Source organism: Macrotis lagotis, chromosome 1 (genome assembly GCF_037893015.1).
Source record: "Macrotis lagotis isolate mMagLag1 chromosome 1, bilby.v1.9.chrom.fasta, whole genome shotgun sequence".
Lineage (NCBI taxonomy): Eukaryota > Metazoa > Chordata > Mammalia > Peramelemorphia > Peramelidae > Macrotis > Macrotis lagotis.
The window spans coordinates 429,089,846-429,108,921 of NC_133658.1; the positions used below are offsets into that span (position 1 = coordinate 429,089,846).

At 38.5% G+C, this 19,076-nt stretch overlaps 1 protein-coding gene across 2 annotated transcripts in view; it reads right to left on the bottom strand.

Moving 5' to 3' along the window:
• Window positions 1-18,036, bottom strand: part of MOK (MOK protein kinase) — a 125,157-nt gene extending 107,121 nt beyond the window's left edge. The window contains exon 1 of one of the 2 annotated variants that reach the window (XM_074213136.1): window positions 17,500-18,036. In XM_074213136.1, coding sequence (XP_074069237.1) covers window positions 17,500-17,506 — 7 coding nt within the window. In that variant the 5' untranslated portion in view covers window positions 17,507-18,036. The remainder of the gene's footprint in view (window positions 1-17,499) is intronic. The other variant, XM_074213137.1, reaches the window with a different exon arrangement.
• Between the last annotated feature and the right edge of the window lie 1,040 nt (window positions 18,037-19,076).

Genomic DNA, 19,076 nt, shown 5'->3' on the forward strand with positions numbered 1-19,076 from the left:
CACATTTGCTAGCAGTCCATTTAGAAGCATTTTGCAATGGGCAATGAATAAACCAAATTCATCATATTCCTGGCTTGCTGTCACATATCTATTGTAAGATGGAGAGAGGAGACAGAATAAAACTACTAATCCTGATAGAATTGCTCTAAGGGAAGCAATGATCTTAATTTTCATGTGCCAAGAACTAGGGCTGTGATTTTCTTTGTATTTATGTTAGCAATCCCAGGGGAGATGACAGTACCTCCAGTACCTCCAGACAATACTGTGTTGGCATACTAATCTTTCTTTTTTTAATATCAACATCATGTATCATAATAGAATTGAAAATTGTTTCATTAGTAGCACAGGATTTCATATCCAGGAAAGATGACTGGACATCTGAACTTCTTATTGCCAATGATAAGGAAACTGATAGCATTTCACAAAAGAAGACAATCATCTTCCACTCAAAGTCCAAGGCCACATAGTATAGCTTCTCTTTGATATCATGAAGAATTTCCCTTTAAACTGTAGTAGCACAGCCAGTATCTTCTTTTAGTATCTTCATAAGGTAATGTCAGATTATGGTCAACCAAGTCTAGATGAGGGATTAATACAGATGGGGAAGGGCATAATCCACACAGATAGGCATAATATGGGTGATACCATCACTACAGAGTACAATTTGAGGCATACTCAGTCTGAATAGCAACATATATGGCTGAAGTATTAGAGTTGTCAAACATGATGTGTTATCTTCTCTCTGTTGGTCTTGGGATTTAGGGGAACTTCTGTAAGCAGAACAGGTTGTTCCTAATGGGTTATATGAAATTCACAGTAGAAGGTAAAATGCTAGATTTTTTTTTCTATATTATTCCTATTGGTATACTAGATATTGCAGAGTCAGGATACCCCTCTTGATCTGGGTATCACCACCAAAGTAACATGTTCTACCATGACTCCCTGGTGTCCTGGGCATCCAACAATGGAGGGGAACACATTCCAAGAAGCATCATCCCAACAAATCCAACTTTACAGATGCCAGAGCGATTGTCAATGACAAAACAGTAAATTTTCCTTCCCTTTTTTTTAATCTGAGGCTGTGCACTGTTCTACTTAGAGAAATTAGAGTAAGGGAGGAGGGAAGGGAGCAGAGATAAGGGGGAATATCCAAAGTAGACTACAGGTGTTGTTGGCTACCACTGACTGGGACCCAAAAAACTTTCTAAGACAACAAAATGCAGAGACAGAAGTAACCTGCATTTGGTCAAACCAAAAAAAAAAAAAAAGAAAAAGAAAGAAAGAATAGGTTTGTGAAAAGAGAGGGATGAAAGTACAAAATCTTATGATCAAGAGATCAGAATTCAAGATCATAAAAGTGGTACAATTTGACAAAACAGTCTGAGATGTGACCACCCCTGTAATTGGTTGAGGGTAAGAGAAACTTGTCTTGGGAATTAGGGAGAATTATAATCTGGGAAGCCAAGGATTCAAAGGTTATATCTATAAGAATAATGAAGATTCTAAGTATGAGGATAAGGGCTGGGGGAGAAAGACAGAAACACTTAAGTCTTAGAGCAATAAGAAAGAATTAGTGGAGGAAAACAACAAAGATCTAGAAAGCATGATCTAAAGATAATATATAACCATTTAAGGTTTACAAAAAATTTCTTATGCATAAATAAGTTCTTTGAAGGGAGGTATTTTTCATTTTTTGTTTTTGTAGTCCCTGTTAATTTGACACAGTAATTACCTAATAAATATTCATTATCTCTTTTGATTCTCATCTACTATGATGAAGACACAACTATTATCCCTATCTCACAAAGGAAAATGCAGAGAAGTTAGTTTCCCATCATTTAACTAGTAAATGTTGGAGATCAGATTTATGTTCAAGTCAAATCTAGCACTTATTTGGGACTTATTCTACTACACAGAAAGAGTGAATCTCAAAGGAGCAAAGATTTCTGAGTGATAAGAAAGGTGACAGTGGAAAAAAGCAATAGAATGCTAATTCCTCGGCCTAGACAGAAATGTCATGGGGCATAAGGGAATAAATGACCAGATACTAGAGGAGATGAGGTATCATCCAAAGAAAGTCATATTTCTATTAATGGGAAGAACTTGAAATGAGATCAAGGAGGCAGGGGAATTTGTTAACAACAGAGCAGGTATTTCAGAGGACACAAAGAAAAGTGAGGAATGAGGAGGATAGGAATAAGGGAGGGACAAAGATAAAAGGTTGAAGAGAGGGAGAAGGGAAAAAGGATTTTCACTTCAGCAGATGGCAAAACTGAATCATTACTCATAAATATTAAGGGAGTAAAGATTTGTTAATCATAGGAAATAAAACATCAGTTCATTATTTTTCTAGTTGTTCAGAAGAGTAGGATCCAAGTGGTAAAAATACTGGGCAAGAGCATGCTAAGTTTCCCCTCATCCATCACTCTTCATCACAATCTTAGAAAGATGCTGGGAAAAACAAAAGTCATGGTGGACAAGAAAATTATAGAATGAAGTAATCTTTTGTTCCAAGCGGCATGTAGCCACTTCACTGAGTTGTCCCTTTTCAACACAATCCCATTAAGAAACCAAGGCTATGGAAGCAGTAGTAGCACTTCATTTTCCACAGCATTAGCAGCACTTGCCTCCATGGATCCTGAGTAGTGGAGAAATGAAAGTAATGCTTTTACTACACATTCAGACCTCATTTTTTTTCCTAGCTCCAATTCCAAATTTCCAAATCCAAATTGAACATCTCAATGTGAACATGCCATTGGATTCTCAAATTCAACATATACAAAAAGGAGTTCATTATCTTTAAACCTACCTCTCCTCTCATCTTCCCTCTTTCTCTTAAGGGTACCACTATTCTTCAAGTCAGGTTTGCAATCCCAGAATCATTTCTCAACTCTTCATTTTTTTAATGTTATTTTATTTTTTAATTACATGTAAAGATAGCTTTCAACATTCATCTTTATGCAAACTTTTGAGTTTCACATTTTTCTACCTCCATGCCTTCCCTCTCCACTCCACATAACAGCAAATAATCTGATAAAGGTTATAAATGCATAATCATTTTTAACATATTTTCATATTACTCAAGTTGTGAAAGAAGAATCAGAATTAATGGGGAAAAATATGAGAAATAGCATGCTTTGACTCCATAGTTTTTAATCTGGATGTGAATGGCATTTTCAATCTCTAGTCTTTTAGAATTGTCCTTAATCACTGAACTGTTGGGAGGAGCTAAATCCATTATAATCGCTGGGTATTCAGATACCATCACTTCTTTCTCTGGGGTTGGAAAGCATTTTTCAGTCCTTCAGAAAAGTCTTGATTCAGAGAATGCTAAGCACAGCTGATCATTCTACAATACTGCTGTTGCTTTGTATACAATAAATTTCGCATTGAATCTTCTCATTTAAGTTTTTTCAGGTTTTACTGAGAATATCTTGCTCATCATTTTTTATAGTTGAGTAGCAACTTGTTCAGCCATTCCCCAAGGGATAGCAATTCTTCATTCTTGCTCATTGGCCCCCCCACATGCAATCACTCAACAAGTTTTGTCAATTCCTGCTCTTCAAAATCTTCTATCTCTTATCTAAAGAGGCCATCAAGTCCAAACTTCTCATTTTACAAATTAAAGAAATTGAAATTAAAGGAAAAATTTATCAAAAGACACACAATTTATAAGTATCCATGGCAAGATCTGGACTCATATCTTCAAATTCTAGAACCAATGCTTTTTTCCATTGCTGTATGATGTTCCAGATAAAACCCCCAAGCTCTTGGGTAAAATAATCATAAAATTTTTTACCGAATCCCTTCTAAATATAAGTAACTTCTTTCTCATTTATGTTGTCTTTTAAAAGGTTGACTTCATTGCATTGATTATTCTTTTTTTTTTTTTTAGGTTTTTCACAAGGCAAATGGGGTTAAGTGGCTTGCCCAAGGCCACACGGCTAGGTAATTATTAAGTGTCTGAGACGGAATTTGAACCCAGGTACTCCTGACTCCAAGGCCGATGCTTTATCCACTACGCCACCTAGCTGCCCTGCATTGATTATTCTTAAAGGGAGGCACATCAATACTTGTATTAAAACCTATATATGCTGGTTTTCTAAGAGTTATTTAATTGGTTAAAAATTCAATTACTGGAGAGCAGCTAGATAGTGCAATGGATGGAGCACCATCCCTGGAGTCAGGAGGACTTGAGTTCAAATTCAACCTCAGAAACTTAATAATTACCTAGCTGTGTAGTCTTGGGCAAACCACTTAATCCCATTGCCTTGCCAAAAAAAAAAAAAAGACTTAAAAAAAAAGAACAAAGCATAGGGAAAATTTTATTTCTCTAAATTCTTACATCAACAAAAAGAGAAAGAGCAAGTCAATGAATTGAGCATGCAATTGAAAAAAATAGAAAAAAGAATAAATTAAAATTCTCCAATTGAGCACCAAATTAGAAAACCTTAAAATCAAAAGATGAGATTAATAAAACTGAGAGCTAAAAAAACCCACTAAATCAAGGAGTTGGTTTTGTTTAAAAAAAACAGTAAGATAAGATAAAATAATTCTTTGGTTACTTTGATTTAAACAAAGAAAAAAAGAAAAACAAATATCCTATTTTAAAAATGAAAAGGTGGAATCCCCACCAATAAACAAGAAATTAAAGCAATCAGAAAAATTTTTTGACTAATTATATGCCAATAAATCTGACAATCTGAGAGATTATCAGATCAGAAAATAGAATGCCTAAATAACCCCACCTTAGGGAAAAGAAATTGAATAAGTCATTAAAGAACTCCCTAGGAAAAAATCCCCAGGATCAGTAGGGTTCACAAGTGAATTCTACCAACCATTTAATGAATAATTCATTCCCATACTACATACTATTTGGAAAAATAGTCAGTCCTAATAAATTCCTTTTCTAACACAAATATGGTGCTGATACCTAATCTAAGAAGAGCTAAAATAAAGATTGAGGATTAATTTTCCTATTGAATACTGATGCTAAAATTTTAAACAAAATACGAGCAAGGCAATAACAGCAATAAATCACAAGCACTATACTCCATGACCAGATGAGGCCATAGTATATAATCGGGAATGCAGGATTGGTTCAATGTTAGGAAAACTATCAGATAACATAACTGACTAAATCGATTGCAAAATCAAAAGAAATCATTTGATTATCTCAACAGATGTTGAAAAATCTTGACCAAATATAGTACCCATTCCTATTTAAAAAAACACTAGAGGATACAAGAATAAAGGGAGCATTCCTTAAAATGATAAGCAGTAATCTATCTAAACCTAAGAGCAAGCAATATTTTGTAATAGAGATAAGTTAGAAGCCTTCCCACTGAGATCAGGAATGAAGAAAGTATATATTAGTCAGCACAGCACTAGAAAGGTTAGCTATAGCAATAAAAGAAAAAGAATCTGAAGGAATTGGATTAGGCAAAAGAGGAAACAAAGTTATCACTAATATTATGATTATATATTTAGAGAACCCTAGAGAATCAGCTAAAAACCTAATTGAAAGAATTAACAACTTCAGCAAAGTTCCTGAATAAATCATCAATACTTTTTTATATGACCAGCAAAATCCATCAGCAAGAGCTAGAAAGAGAAATTCCATTTAAAATAACAGTAAACAATATAAAATACTTGGGAATCTACCTGCCAAGACAAACCCAGAAACCATAAGAAACACAAATCTAAACAACTGGAAAATTGGGGAATGACTATGGCATATGAATACTATGGAATACTATAAGAAAACATAAATGGTTGGACTCTAGAGATGCTTGGAATGACTTACAGGATCTGATGCTGAGAGAAGGGAGCAGGACCAAGAAAACAAAGTACACATTAACAACAACAGATGATCAAACCTCCATGGAAGCAGCTCCTCTTAGCAGTTCAGATTGGTAGGACAAACTGTATTAGACCAGCTTTGGACAATGTTATCCCCATCCAGAGGAAGAAAAACAAAACAAAAACAAAAACAAAAAACCAACCCTTCAGAATCTGATGAACACTTTATAAAAAATTATTCCTTATGTATCTCTTTCCTTTAATCTTAATTCCTCATGCCAAAAATGACTAATCTATAAACATGTTTATCAAAAATATGTAAGTACAATGTTAACCTGATTGCTGCTGGGGAAGGGGGGTAGGGAGGGGGTGGGAAGGGAGAGTGGAAAGAAATTTTATAACTTAAAAATATACATATGCATATAGATGAAAAAAAGTAAAAATAAATAAATTAAAAATGAATAAAATAATTGATTGTGGGTAGGCTGATCCAATATAATAAAAATGACAATTCAACCTAAATTAATTTAATTATTCAATTCAATGCCATGCTAATCAAACTACCAAAAATTTTATTTTATAGTGCTAGAAAAAGTAATTAATGAAATGCACCTGAAAGAACAAAAATGATAAGAATTTCAAGGAAATTAATAAAAAAATACAAATGAAGGTGGGCCTAGCAATAAGAGCTCTCAAATTATAATATAAAGAACCATCAAAACTAACTGGTACTGGCACAGAAATAAAATGGTGGATAAGTGGAATATATTAGGTATACAAGATATGGTAATAAATGACCACAGTAACTTTAATGTTAGATAAACCCCCAAACCCAAGCCTATGATAAGAACTCACTATTTAACAAAAACTGCTGGGAAAACTAGAAAACAATAGGGCAAAACTAGATAAAGATCAAGGTCTCACACCATATACCAAAATAAGGTCAAAATGGATCCAAGATTTAGACATAAAGAATGACATCACAAGCAAAATTAGAAGATCGAGGAATAGTCTACCTCCTAAGATCAAGCAACGGAAAAGAGAGCATTATGAAATGTAAAATAAATAATTTTGATTATATTAAATGAAAAAGTCTTTCTGCAAACAAAACCAATGCAATCAAGATTAGAAGGAAAGTAGAGAGTTGGGAAACAATCTTTATAGCAAGTATCTCTGATAAAGTTCTCATTTCTCAAGTCTATAGAGAAAAATGAATATAAGTCATTCCCTAATTGATAAATGGTCAAAGGATTTGAAAAGGCAGCTTCAGATAGAGAAATCAAGTCTATCTATAGTCATATGAAAAAAAATACTCTAAATCATTTTTTTTTATGTTTTTGCAAGGTAAACGGGGTTAAGTGGCTTGCCCAAGGCCACACAGTTAGGTAATTATGAAGTGTCTGAGACCAGATTTGAACCCAGGTACTCCTGACTCCAGGGAGGGTGCTTTATCTACTATGCCACCTAGCCACCCCCTCTAAATCATTTTTTATTACAGAAATTCAAATTTAAACAACTCTGAGCTAACACCTCTCACCTATACGATTGGCTAATTATGATAAAAAAAGAAAAATGATAAATGTTGAAGAGGATGTAGAAAAATAGGGACACTAATGCACTGTTGATGAAGTTATGAACTGTTTCAAGTATTCTAGAGAGCTATTTGGAACTCTGCTCAAAGGGTAAGCAAACTGTGCCTATCACTTGACTCAGTAATACCACTACTATGTCTATATCCCAAGGAGATCATAAATAAAAGGAAAAGGATCTCCATGTATAAAAATATTTATAGCAGCTTTTTTTTGTGGTGGCAAAATATTGGAAATGGAGTAAATGCCCATTAATTGGGAAATGGCTGAATAAGCTGTGGTATATGAATATAATAGAATATTATTGTGCAAAAAGAAATGATGAACAGGCAGATTTCAGAAAAATCTTCAAAGACTTGTACAAACTAATACAAAGTAAAATGAACAGAATCAGGAAAACATCGCACAGCAACAATGTGTGATATCAACTGTGACTTAACTCTTCTCAGCAATACAATGATCCAAGACAAGCACAAAGAACTTAGGAAGGAAAATGCTATCCACATCCAGAGAAAAAACTGATGGATTCTGAATATAGATTGAAACATACTTTTTCCCATTTTCTTTACTGTTTTTCACGGTTTTGTTTTTTTTTTTTACCTTTTAAGTACCTTTTCTTGGGACAGAAATGTTTCACATAACACAAATGTAACCTCTATCAAATTGCTTACCATTTTAGGCAGAAGGGGAAGGGAAAGAGGGAGAAAAATTTGGAATTCAAAATCTTGTAAAAAAAGGAATGTTAAAAATTGTCTTGACGTGTAATGAGGAAAAAATAAAATATTAAAAACAAATCAGAAAAATAAATAATGAAATTATAAAATAACCATTAGCAATATATAAAATACCTGGGACTATACCTCCCAAAACAACCCAGGAGCTACTTGATTAATTATAAAATACTTTTTTATACAAATAGTTATACTTAAATAACTGGAGGAAATTTTAATCATTCATGAGCAGGCAAAGCCATTATAACAAAAAAAATGACAATTGTATCTAAATTAATCTACTTATTCAGTATCATTCCAGTTAAATTACCAAAAAAATATTTTATTAAGCTAGAAAAATAACAGCGAAATTCATTTGGAAGAACAAATGGTCAAAAAAAATCAAAGGAACTAGAGGCACAATCAAGATAGCAGAGAAAAGGTAGGGATTTGCCTGAGCTCTCTCCTCCAAATACCTTTAAACAATGCCTCAAATAAAATCTAGAACAGCAGAACCCTCAAAAGGACAAAATGAAACAATTTTTCAATCCAACTTAGAAGGCATATAGGAATTACATAGAGTAAGTGGAACAATCTAGGACTGGCTGCACAAGCACAGAATGGGGCCCCAAGCAAACCAGGAACAGACATAGAGGAAGACTGAATCAGTTCTGGCAGTGTCTGTTTCAAGAACTGTTTGTCCACAAAGGGGATCGAACAACTTGTCAGAAGGAGATTACAGGAGTCTCTTTGCTGGTACCAGGGATAGGGCTGCTGCATTGCACTTCCTTGGATCTAAATTACAGTCCTGAGTTTCAGTCTCAAAGCAAGGAGGATCACTAGAGCTTTCGGCCACAAAAGGATGGGGACATGGTCAGTTCCAGGGTGGAAAAATAGTGTTTGTGGTAATTCACATACCGCAGTATACTACTCTCCCTATATCATACTGACTTGAAAAACCAAAAACTTACAGTTCCCAGGATTACCTCTGAGTTGCACCAAAAAATATGGCAGATGCCCACTCTACTCTGGAAGCAGAACCCTACTTTAGCATAGAGTTAAAAGTCAAAAAATTGGCTGAAAAATCAGTAAACAAAAGAAAAAGATCCTGCCTAAAGAAAGTTTCTATAGTGAAATGGAAGCTGAAAACACAAACTCAGAAGAAGACAACAAAGTCAAAACTCCTACATCTAAAGCCATAAAGAAAAATATGAATTGGCACCAGGCCATGGAGGAGCTTAAAAAGGATTCTTTAAATCAAGTAAGAGAGGTAAAGGAAAAATTGGAAAGAGAAATGAGAGTAATGCAAGAAAGTCATGAAAAAAAAAAAAAAAGAGTCAACAACTTGGTAAAGGAGGCACAAAAAGTACCAAATTAAGAAACACCTTAAAAAATGGAATAGGCCAAATGGTAATAGAGGTACAAAAAAATCTAACAAAGAGAAGAATGCCTTGAAGAAAGCAGAATTTAGCAAATGGAAAAGGAGACACAAACAATGAATTCTTATACCTAAAGTTTAAATCTATATAATTATTCACTGTTTTGTAAAAATTATTGAGAAAACTGGAAAGCAATATCACAGAAACTAAATACAGAACAATATTTTACACTGTTTACAATATAAAGTAAAATATATATATATGTATATATATATATATATATATATATATATATATATATATATATATACAACCTAGACATAAAGAGAGATGATATAAGTAAATTGGAAAAATGTGAAACTTATTAACTATCAGGTTTAGGGAAAGGAGAAAATTTATGAATAAATCAAAACACTGAGATATAAAATGTATAATTTTAATTACATTAAATTAAAAAGGTTTTAGACAAATAAAACAATGTAGCCAAGATTAGAAGGAAAGCAGAAAATTGAGGGAAAAATTTATAGTTTCTCAAATAAAAGTCTCATATCTCAAATTTATTAGAATATAAGTCATTACCCCCATTGATTAAGGATCAAGGATATGAACAGGCAGTTTCTGGATGAAGAAATCAAAGCTATTTCTATCTAGCTTTGAAAAAATGAAAAAAATGCTCTAAATCATTATTGATTACAGAAATGCAAATTAAGACAACTTTGAGATACCATCTCCTACCTATCAGAATGTTTAAAATGATAGAAGGGAAATGTGTGGGATAAAAATTCACTTAAAAAAATATAGAGACTCCTCTGAGCAAAAAAGGAAAGTTTATTTTGGCTTTTCTCAAGAAAAGGGCACCCCTGGGGCAGCTGGGTGGCGTAGTGGAGGGGCAGCTAGGTGGCATAGTGGATAAAGCACGGGCTCTGGAGTCAGGAGTACCTGGGTTCAAATCCGGACTCAGACCCTTAATAATTACCTAGCTGTGTGGCCTTGGGCAAGCCACTTAACCCCGTTTGCCTTGCAAAAAAAAAAAAACCTAAGAAGGGCACCCCCAAGTTTCACAAAGGTAGTGAAGATCAAGGAGCTGCCCAAGGTGACAATTAGGCAAGATTAAATGGCCTAGCATGATTCCCCCCTCCCTAGCCCCCTCTCTTCCAACCTGATTGGTTAAGAATTTCAGAGTTACAATCTTTACATGAAAAATCTACCCAGCAACAGAAAGGTTTTCATAAAATATTATCTCACCATCCAGATGGCAGGGGTATCAGAAGATTTCTAATGACCTTCTGTTAATGTCTGAGTATGCAAGGTCTTCTAAGGGACTCTACTAGCACTTATCAAATAAGAAAAGACAGGCCACTGTTCTCATAGTCCATTATCAAACAGGAGGCTAACTAAGACTGCAAGGTCTCTTTTCTGGAAGTATTCCACTATTTCCCTCCCTAACAGAATCAATGCAAGGTCTTTCTGGAAATAGTCCACTGTTTCACTCCCTAGTAGAATTGGGAGGGTGTGTGACTGGGAAATGCAAGGCCTCTCTCCCTCTTCTAAGAATAGTCTAAGAGTAATAGTCTGTCTTTGTTTAAATGATTTTTAACCCTGAGAGGACTTCACTAAGAATATTAACTCTTTTTTTAATTTATTTTTATTAAAGATATTATTTGAGTTTTACAATTTTCCCCCAATCTTGCTTCCCTCCCCCTCCCGCCCACAGAAAGCACTCTGTCAGTCTTTATTTTGTTTCCATGTTGTACCTTGATCCAAATTGGGTGTGATGAGAGAGAAATCATATCCTTAAAGAGAAGTCTAAGAGGTAACAAGATCAGATAATAAGTTATTTATTTGATTTTTTAAGAATATTAACTCTTAAGAGGGAATATTCCACTCAGAAATACTACACATGTTAGAGGAGATATGGAAAAATTGGGACATTATTATACTGTTAGTAGAAATGTAAAATGATCCAATCATTTTGGAAAACAATCTGGAATCATGCCCAAAGGATTATAAAACTTGGATTTAGCAATACAACTAAAAGATCAGTTTCCCAGGGTGATCAGAGAAAAAAAAGGGGAAAGTTCTGTTTTCTATAATATTTATAGTAGCTCTCTTTATGGGGGCAAAGAATTAGAAAGTGAGGGCATGGCTGAATAAGTTGTGTTATATAATTGGGATAGAATACTAATGAGCCATAAGAAATGATCAACAGGTGGATTTTAGGGGAAAATGGAAAGACTTTGCAAGAAAAAAAGAAGCATGAAATGAGCAGAACCAAGAGAACATTTCATATAATAACCGCAATATTTTTTGAAGAGTAAATGTGAATGAATAACTATTCTAAATTTTATGAATCTTCAAATTTACTATAAAAGACCTGTGAAGGAAGAATTGCTAAATGGGACTATGTACTGTATAGTTTTACATGTATATCTGTATCAAATGTTGGTCTTTTCTAGTTCAGGATTGAGAGGGGAGGGAGGGAAACATCTTGAAATTCAAAAAAATTTTACTTTAAAAAAATTAAATCTGTAGGAAGTTGAAGCTGCCATTCAGTGAGATTAGTCTTCCTTAGCATACTAATAAATTTCTTTGCTTTCACTATGACTTCCTTTTATTAACAACCATTATACCACCATTCCAAAAGATTCTTCTTCTCAATTAAGAAAATTCCCCACTACTACTTCCAGGAATAAGTCCCTCTGTACTCTGCCTTGCTCTAACCTTATCTGAAGTATTATGATCAGCTTGAGGCAGTACAATTTTATAAAGATCTTGCTAAACTGGCCTATCAGGATGATGAAGGACGAAGTTTATGCTATAAAAGAGCTTTGCTTGAAAGGGTTATAGATATATAGCCTAGAGAAAGAGACTCATAGAGCACAAGATAGCTGTGATCAAGTTTTTGAAGGGCTAGCATCTGTAAAGGGGATTAGACATGTTCTATCTGGTCCCAAAGGGCAGACTGAGGAATAATGGGGAGAAGCTACAAAGAAACAAATTCAAGTTTCTTATAAGAAAAAAGTCCGGGGGGGGGGGGCGGAGCCAAGATGGTGACAAGAAAGGATTGAGTCTTAGGCGCTCTCTGATAAAACTCATAAGCTAAGGACTCTAACTAAACTTTCCAGAGACAGAACCCACAAAGGGACCCAGTGAGGCAGTTCTCCTACTCAAGGTAACCTGGGAAAGAGCAGAAAGGCTCTGCTCCCTGGGGTCAGAGGGGCGGCCCACTGGAGGGGTGGCCTGCTAGAGCGAAAGAACTTCAGCCTCCCGGAGGCAGCCCCAGGGCGCTGGGAGCCTCAGCTCACAGCAGCGGGGGAGTCTCCTGAGCTGCACCCTGGGGAGCACCGGGCACAAAGTGGGGGAACAGTGGGGGGACCTCTGCCAGAGCAAGCACGAGGGGCCCAGCTCTCAGGGCACACAGCCAGCAACCTGGTCTTTCCACAGCCCAGATCCAGGAACAGAAGCAGGTGGAGCCGGTAAGCAGGAGCCCCCAGGGCATGAGCCCATTGAACCTAGGGAGGGGAGTGAAGAGAGAGAGACTGCAGAGCTCTGTCCTCTGCCCCTGGAACAGGAATCTGGGGCTCTGACCACATTCAGATCCTGATCCCAGTCTAGCCCCCCCCCCGAAGAGCAGCAGCCCCCCCCCCACCTCAGCCCCATGGCAGAGGGGGGTATTTATGGTCATTCACAGACCAGGAGGGAGGACAGAGCCTCACACACTGAGACCCTTGTAGGAGTGTCCCAAAAACTCAAGAAGCACCACCAAAACAGGCGCAGGCTGGGAAAAATGAGCAAGCAGAGGAAAAAAGAGGAAAACAATTGAGAAATATTTTGCAAATGAGCCCAAGAGGGATCAAAATACTCAGTCTGAAGATGAGGAAGTACAAGCTCTTACATCTAAAGACTCCAAGAAAAACAGAAATTGGGCTCAGGCTATGACAGAGCTCAAAAAAGACTTTGAAAATCAAATGAGGGAGTTAGAAGAAAAACTGGGAAAAGAAATGAGAGATATGCAGGAAAAACATGAAAATGAAGTCAGCAGCTTAGTCAAGGAAATCCAAAAAAACGAAGAAGAAAATAGCATGCTAAAAATTGGCTTAGGTCAAATGGATAAAACAGTTCAAAAAGTTATGGAGGAGAAGAATGCTTTAAAAAGCAGAATGAGCCAGATGGAAAAAGAGATAAGAAAACTCTCTGAGGAGAACAAATCCTTCAGACAAAGAATAGAATTCAGGGGAGATTGAGGAATTTACCAGAAATCAGGGATCAATACTTCAAGACCAAAAAAATGAAAAATTAGAAAATGTGAAATATCTCATTGAAAAAACAACTGATATGGAAAACAGACTTAGGAAAGATAATTTTAAAATTATTGGAATACCTGAAAGTCATGATCTGGAAAAGAGCCTTGACATCATTTTCAAAGAATTACTACAGGAAAATTGCCCTGATATTCTGGAAGAAGAGGGCAAAATAGAAATGGAGAGAATCCACCAATTCCACCCCCCCCCCAGAAAGAGAAGCCAAAAAACCAACCCCTAGGAATATCATAGCCAAGTTCCAGAACTCCCAAGTCAAAGAGAAAATATTACAAGCAGCCAGAAGGACACAGTTCAAATACTGCGGAGCTACAGTCAGGATCACACAGGACTTAGCAGCAACTACATTGGAAGCTCATAGGGCTTGGAATATAATATACCGGAAGGCAAAAGAGCTTAGAGTGCAACCGAGAATCAACTACCCAGCAAGGCTGAATGTCCTCTTCCAGGGAAAAAGATGGACTTTCAATGAACCAGGGGAATTTCAAAGGTTCCTTTTGGAATGGCCAGAGCTGAACAGAAGGTTTGATCTTCAGATACAGGACTCGGTGAAGCATAGAGATTGGAGGAGAAGGGGAAAATATGAGGGACTTAATGATGATGAACTGCATGTATTCCTGTATAGAAAAATGACACTGATAATACTCATATGAACCTTCTCAGTTAATAGAGCAGGTAGAGGGAACTTTTATAGTTGAAGCACAGGAGAAAGCTGAATTCGAAGATAAACTATGGTGTAAAAAAATGGAGTCAATAGAAAAAATAGGGAAATGTAATGGGAGAAAGAAAAAGGAGAGGGGGAATAGGCCAAGATATTTCATATAATAATATTTTTCTTTACTATAATGAGCTATTGCAATGATATGGAAGGGGGGAAGGCAAGGGGGAGTGAGGGAAACTTCCCTCTCATCAGAGGTGGCTAGGAGAGGAAACAGCATATATACTCAATGGGGTATAGGCATCTGGAGTAAGAAGGAGGGGGAGGACAGGGGGAAGGGGTGGGGATGTGAATGATGGAGGAGAGCATGGACCATGGGGGGGAGAGTGGTCAGATATAACACATTTTCTTTTTTACTTATTGCAAGGGGCTGGGATTGGATGGCCTGTCTGGGACCACAGGGCCAGGTGGATGCTGGGCCTAAGGGGTAGTATGTGGGCTCGGGGCCTCTTGGCCCCAGGGCCAGGATCTGTCTGCTGCCCCACTCAGCTACCCTACAGCAGAGTCAGAGTGAAAGGAGAGAGAAAATATAGTACATGGTAGTGAAGAAATACCAAAGGAGGGAGTTGTGATCAGCAATGGCAACAATGGAAAAATATGGAAGTAACTTTTGCCATGGACTTATCCTAAAGAATGTGATCCACCCATGACAGAGTTGTTGGTTTTGGAACAAAGACTCAAGCATATTTTTTATTATTATTATTTTGGGGGGGGCAGGACAAATGGGACTGGGTGGCCTGCCTGGGGCCGCATAGCAGGGGGATCCTTGGGTGTCTGAGGCTGGATTTGGACCTGGGTGTTCCTGGCTCAAGGTCCAATGCTCTGTCCACCACCCAGCCATACCTACTATTATTACTATTTTATTTTATTTTGGGTCTTTTTTTCCTTTTTTTTGGTTTTTGCAGGGCAGTGGGATTCAGGTGGCTTGCATATCACACAGTTGGGTGATTGTTGGGTGTATAGGGCCAGATGTGGGCTCAGGTGCTCATGGGTCCAGGGCTGGTGCTCCGTCCATTGTGCCACCTGGCCATACCTACAATTATTACTATTATTTTTTTAATTTTAATTTTTTTTCTCTCCCCTTTATTTTATCGCTGAAGCAAGTCTATATTTATGGGGGGGGAGGGGGTATTTCGTTTACTCTTAAACAAGAATATTTTACTAATGTAAAAATAACATTAATTGTACAAAATGAGAATATTAAATAAAAAAATAAACAATAAAAAAATAAGAAAAAAGTCCTAAAGTTTACAATTATCTCAAAGTGGAATAGCTGCTTTGAGAGTTAATAGGTACACCTTCAGCAGAGGTCTTTAAGCAGAGACTGGAGGAACACTTATCCCTTATGCCATATATAGTAGGGACTCTTGGAATATGATAGCCACTGAGGGCCTTTCCAACTCTAAAATTCTGTGATTCTGTGATTGTCTGTGGGAGTCAGTTTCCTCATCTGTAAAAAGAGGACAACAAGGCCTACCTCACAATGTTGTTGTAAAGCTAAAATTAGGTAAAGTACATAAAGAAGTTTATAAACCTTAAAGTACCATGTTTATTATGCTACCCATAGGATGACTTTTAATATATATATAAAACAATTTGTAAATGACAAAACATTATATAAATGTCAGTTATTATTAGTATTATTTTTAGATTTACTATTGCAATACTGTTTCAATACTCGATTCATAAATTATAATATTTCACTGCATTAAAAAGAAAAGATGTAAACAATATACAACAAAAGAAAAAAACTACAGTCATTTCCCCTTTGTGATTAAATGGAATGGTCTGACTTAATACTCAGCTTATATCATATACAATGACAAATTTTCAAAGAATCGGGTTTTTTTTTCTCAAAATGTAGATGCTATAATCACACAACAATTTAGCCTTATTTTGATGATACAAAAGGATCTTCATATTTTGCCTAGTCAAGCTTTCTGGACTGTTTGGTTTCCGGGTAAGCAGAAGTAAACCACTCACATATATTAAAATTCAATGTGAGATTTTACTTTATTAAATGTTCATGACTAACACTTGTGTATGTTCCAAGAGCATTCTGTATAAATTGGTATCATTTTAAAGCTACTGACAGTTCTGTTTAAGATGTATAATTTGGTCCGGTGCTCTTTCAAGTACACGGAGTTTGTTCTCACTTGTGAATAGCAGAAGGGGTCATTGTGTATGCCCCTCACAGTGGGAAGAAATGAAGCTTTGTGGCCTAGTGGAAAGATGTTTTGTAAGTTAGCTTTCCGTTCTAAAAGCCAAACAAAAACCAAGTCAAAAACCATCCTAAACTTCTCCATCTTATCCCCTCAACTTGGTCAAAACAGGAGCTCCTATCCAAAGTCACCCTTAAGCGCCCCCTCCCACAACTGAACCTTTCCTGTGCCCATCACCAACAGAAGAAGGAAAAAAAAAGTCCTAATTGTTTTAGGAGAAGATTCTCTTAAAGGAATCTTTAAGAAGCACTGGTAGCTTGGCAACTTCCGGGAGACGGAGGCTCTATGGGATTTCTTTCTCTACCTGCCTATGGCAGGCCTTAAAAAAGGCGAGCTGCGGGGGGAAGGCGAGTGGCTTCCCGGGTGGGCCGGCTCGGGGGCTCGGGCCGGCCCGGGCTCTGGCGCCCTCCGGCGGGTCACCCCCCGTCTGCCCCGGCCTCAGTGTCCTCATCTATTACCTCACGATCCCACGCAGGGATCAAGGTGACCTCAGCAGCCCCGCAGAGATAAATTTCCGGTGCGGGTTCAAGGTTGCATGGAGGCCGCTTCTCCGGGGGGCGCCCTCCCGCCCCTGCCCCTCCTCACCGCTCCTCACCCCCTTTTCGCCCCGGCGCCTCCCCCCGCCGCCGCGGGTCTCCCCTCTCGGCCGGGGCCGCGCGCGGGTGGAGACTGTCCGCGCCCCCACCCCATGCTCCCGGTCGGCCCCCTTCTGCGGCCCGGCCAGCCCCACTCCCCGACTCGCCAGGCTCCGTTGACTCACTCTTCATCCTCAGCTCCGAATCAGGCCGGGCCGGGCTGGGCTGGGCCGGGCTGGGCCGGGCAGGACCGGGCTGGGCCGGGCAGGACCGGGCTGGCCCAGAGACCACCAGCCGCTATGCGGCGGAGGCGGAGGAAGAGAAGGGGAGGCGGGGAGGGGAGGATGACTTTTCCACTCCCGGAGTTCCCTGAGGCGGAGTCCCCAGATGCGGGTTCTCCCCTTAAGCCCACTTGGTAGCGAGCCTCAGGGTCCGGCCGCCATGTTGTATCGCTGTCACCCTGGCAACCATCGAGGCCCCCAGCGTCCCTAGACCCGCGCGAGGGTGGAAGGGCAGCCGCGCACGCGCACACAAGCTTCCCCGCCCCCGAGCCCTTCCTCGCGGTTTCCCACCGGCTAAGCCGTCCAGGCCCGACCTCACCGTGGCCCCACCCACTCCGAGACCCGCCTTGGGCTTCACGCCTTCCGTTGCTAAGCGCCTGCTGCCCCAAGGCGTTCCTGGGCTTCTAGGATCCCAGGCTCCCGCAGATGGCACTGGCTTGGGCACTGGTAGGGGGGCTCAGGGCTTCTTGGCCCCAGGGCCATCTGTCTGCTGCGCCACTCAGCGACCCTACAGCAGAGTCAGAGTGAAAGGAGAGAGAAAATATAGTACGTGGTAGTGGGGAAGTATGAATGGAGGGAGTTGCGATCAGCAATGGCAACGCTGGAAAAATATGGAAGTAACTGTTGGATAGCTTTGATTACTTGATCACCACTCTGGTGCATGAATGTCATTATCCAGGTTGGCCAATCACGTGTCTCCTCATTCAGCCCATTGGCTCTTTTTTTTTTTTTAAGGTTTTTGCAAGGCAATTGGGATTAAGTGGCTTGCCCAAGGCCACACAGCTGGATAATTATTAAGTGTCTAGGGCTGGATTTGAACTCAGGTACTCCTGACTCCAGGGTCGGTGCTCTACCCACTGCGCCACCTAGCTGCCCCAGTCAATTGGCACTTATGAAAATTAGATCAAGAGGAGAAAGGGACTCAGGGGGATATCCTCATCCTTTTGTAAATGAGAAAACTGAACTGCAGAGAATTGTAGCTACAAATGTAATCATACAGATACCATATGTCTTCTAAGTCAAATAATTCATTTATATATTCGTTAATATATAAAGTATACAAAATATTGTATATCTGATACACTCTTAATAAAGGCACTGTGGAGTCAGGAGGACCTGTGTTCAAATATGACCTCAGACACTTGATTCTTACTAGCTGTGTGACCTTGGGTAAGTCACTTAACCCCAATCACCTCACATCCAGGGTTGAATCCAGTCGTACTGACTTATACCCAGCCCCTGGACTCAGATGACAAGGAGAAAGTGAGTCTGGAGGCTTAGCACAGCAACCCCTCACTCAAATCCAATTCATGTGCATATGATGGCATCACCTCCCCAATGTCATGATCCTCTTGGAGAATGAAGGACATCATCATCTTATTCTTATACAGTTATTATGAACAGGGCAAAATAAGCAAGTTCCTTGGAGAACAGTGAAGGCAAGAAGAACACAAACATAGGCAGAAGCACAATTATCAGAA